The sequence below is a fragment of the Eimeria mitis genome, genomic scaffold (genome assembly GCF_000499745.2).
Source record: "Eimeria mitis Houghton genomic scaffold, Emh_scaff2533, whole genome shotgun sequence".
Classification (NCBI taxonomy): Eukaryota; Apicomplexa; class Conoidasida; order Eucoccidiorida; family Eimeriidae; genus Eimeria; species Eimeria mitis.
The window spans coordinates 6,205-6,785 of NW_013570873.1; the positions used below are offsets into that span (position 1 = coordinate 6,205).

At 56.3% G+C, this 581-nt stretch overlaps 1 protein-coding gene across 1 annotated transcript in view; it reads right to left on the reverse strand.

Moving 5' to 3' along the window:
• The window catches only part of EMH_0055190 (uncharacterized protein), a gene marked incomplete at both ends in the record, with an annotated part of 1,804 nt that overhangs the window by 499 nt on the left and 724 nt on the right, over nucleotides 1–581 (reverse strand). Inside the window, one exon of the mRNA XM_013497205.1 lies at nucleotides 1–487. Coding sequence (XP_013352659.1) covers nucleotides 1–487 — 487 coding nt within the window. The remainder of the gene's footprint in view (nucleotides 488–581) is intronic.

Sequence of the window (581 nt, forward strand, 5' to 3'; positions counted from 1 at the left end):
GCAGCAGCAGCAGCAGCAAGTGCTGACGTCACGCGCTGCTGCGCCTGAGCTGTTGTATCCATAAAGGAGCTGAAGGTGCGCTGCAGCTGCTGTGATAGCTGCTGCAGATCAAGAGGCCCTGCTGCTGCTGCTGCTGCTGCTGCTGCTGCTGCATCGAAGCCGTCTCTGCCCCGCACGTCAGCAGCACGAATCACTGTGCCTTCAGAGGATATAGCCACCACGCTGTCATCTCCTTTCTCCTGCTGCTGCTGCTGCTGCTTCTGCTGCTGCTGCTGCTGCTGCTGCTGCTGCTGAGCCGAAGCGGTGTGCTCTGGTGGGGCGGTGGCTGTGGGGCTGGCTGCCGTTGAAGAAGGAATTTTGCACGAGTCCTCTCCTGCTGCTGCTGCTGCTGTTGCTGCTGCTGCTGCTGTTGCTGCTGCTGTTGTTGCTGCTGCTGTTGCTGCTGCTTGCGTCTGCTGCTGCCCCGCCTCCTTCACTCGCCGATAGGCTGCAATACCCCACAGACAGCAGAAAGGCAGCAGACGGTATACAACGAAAACAATATGTACATATATAAATATATATATATCTATATATATATA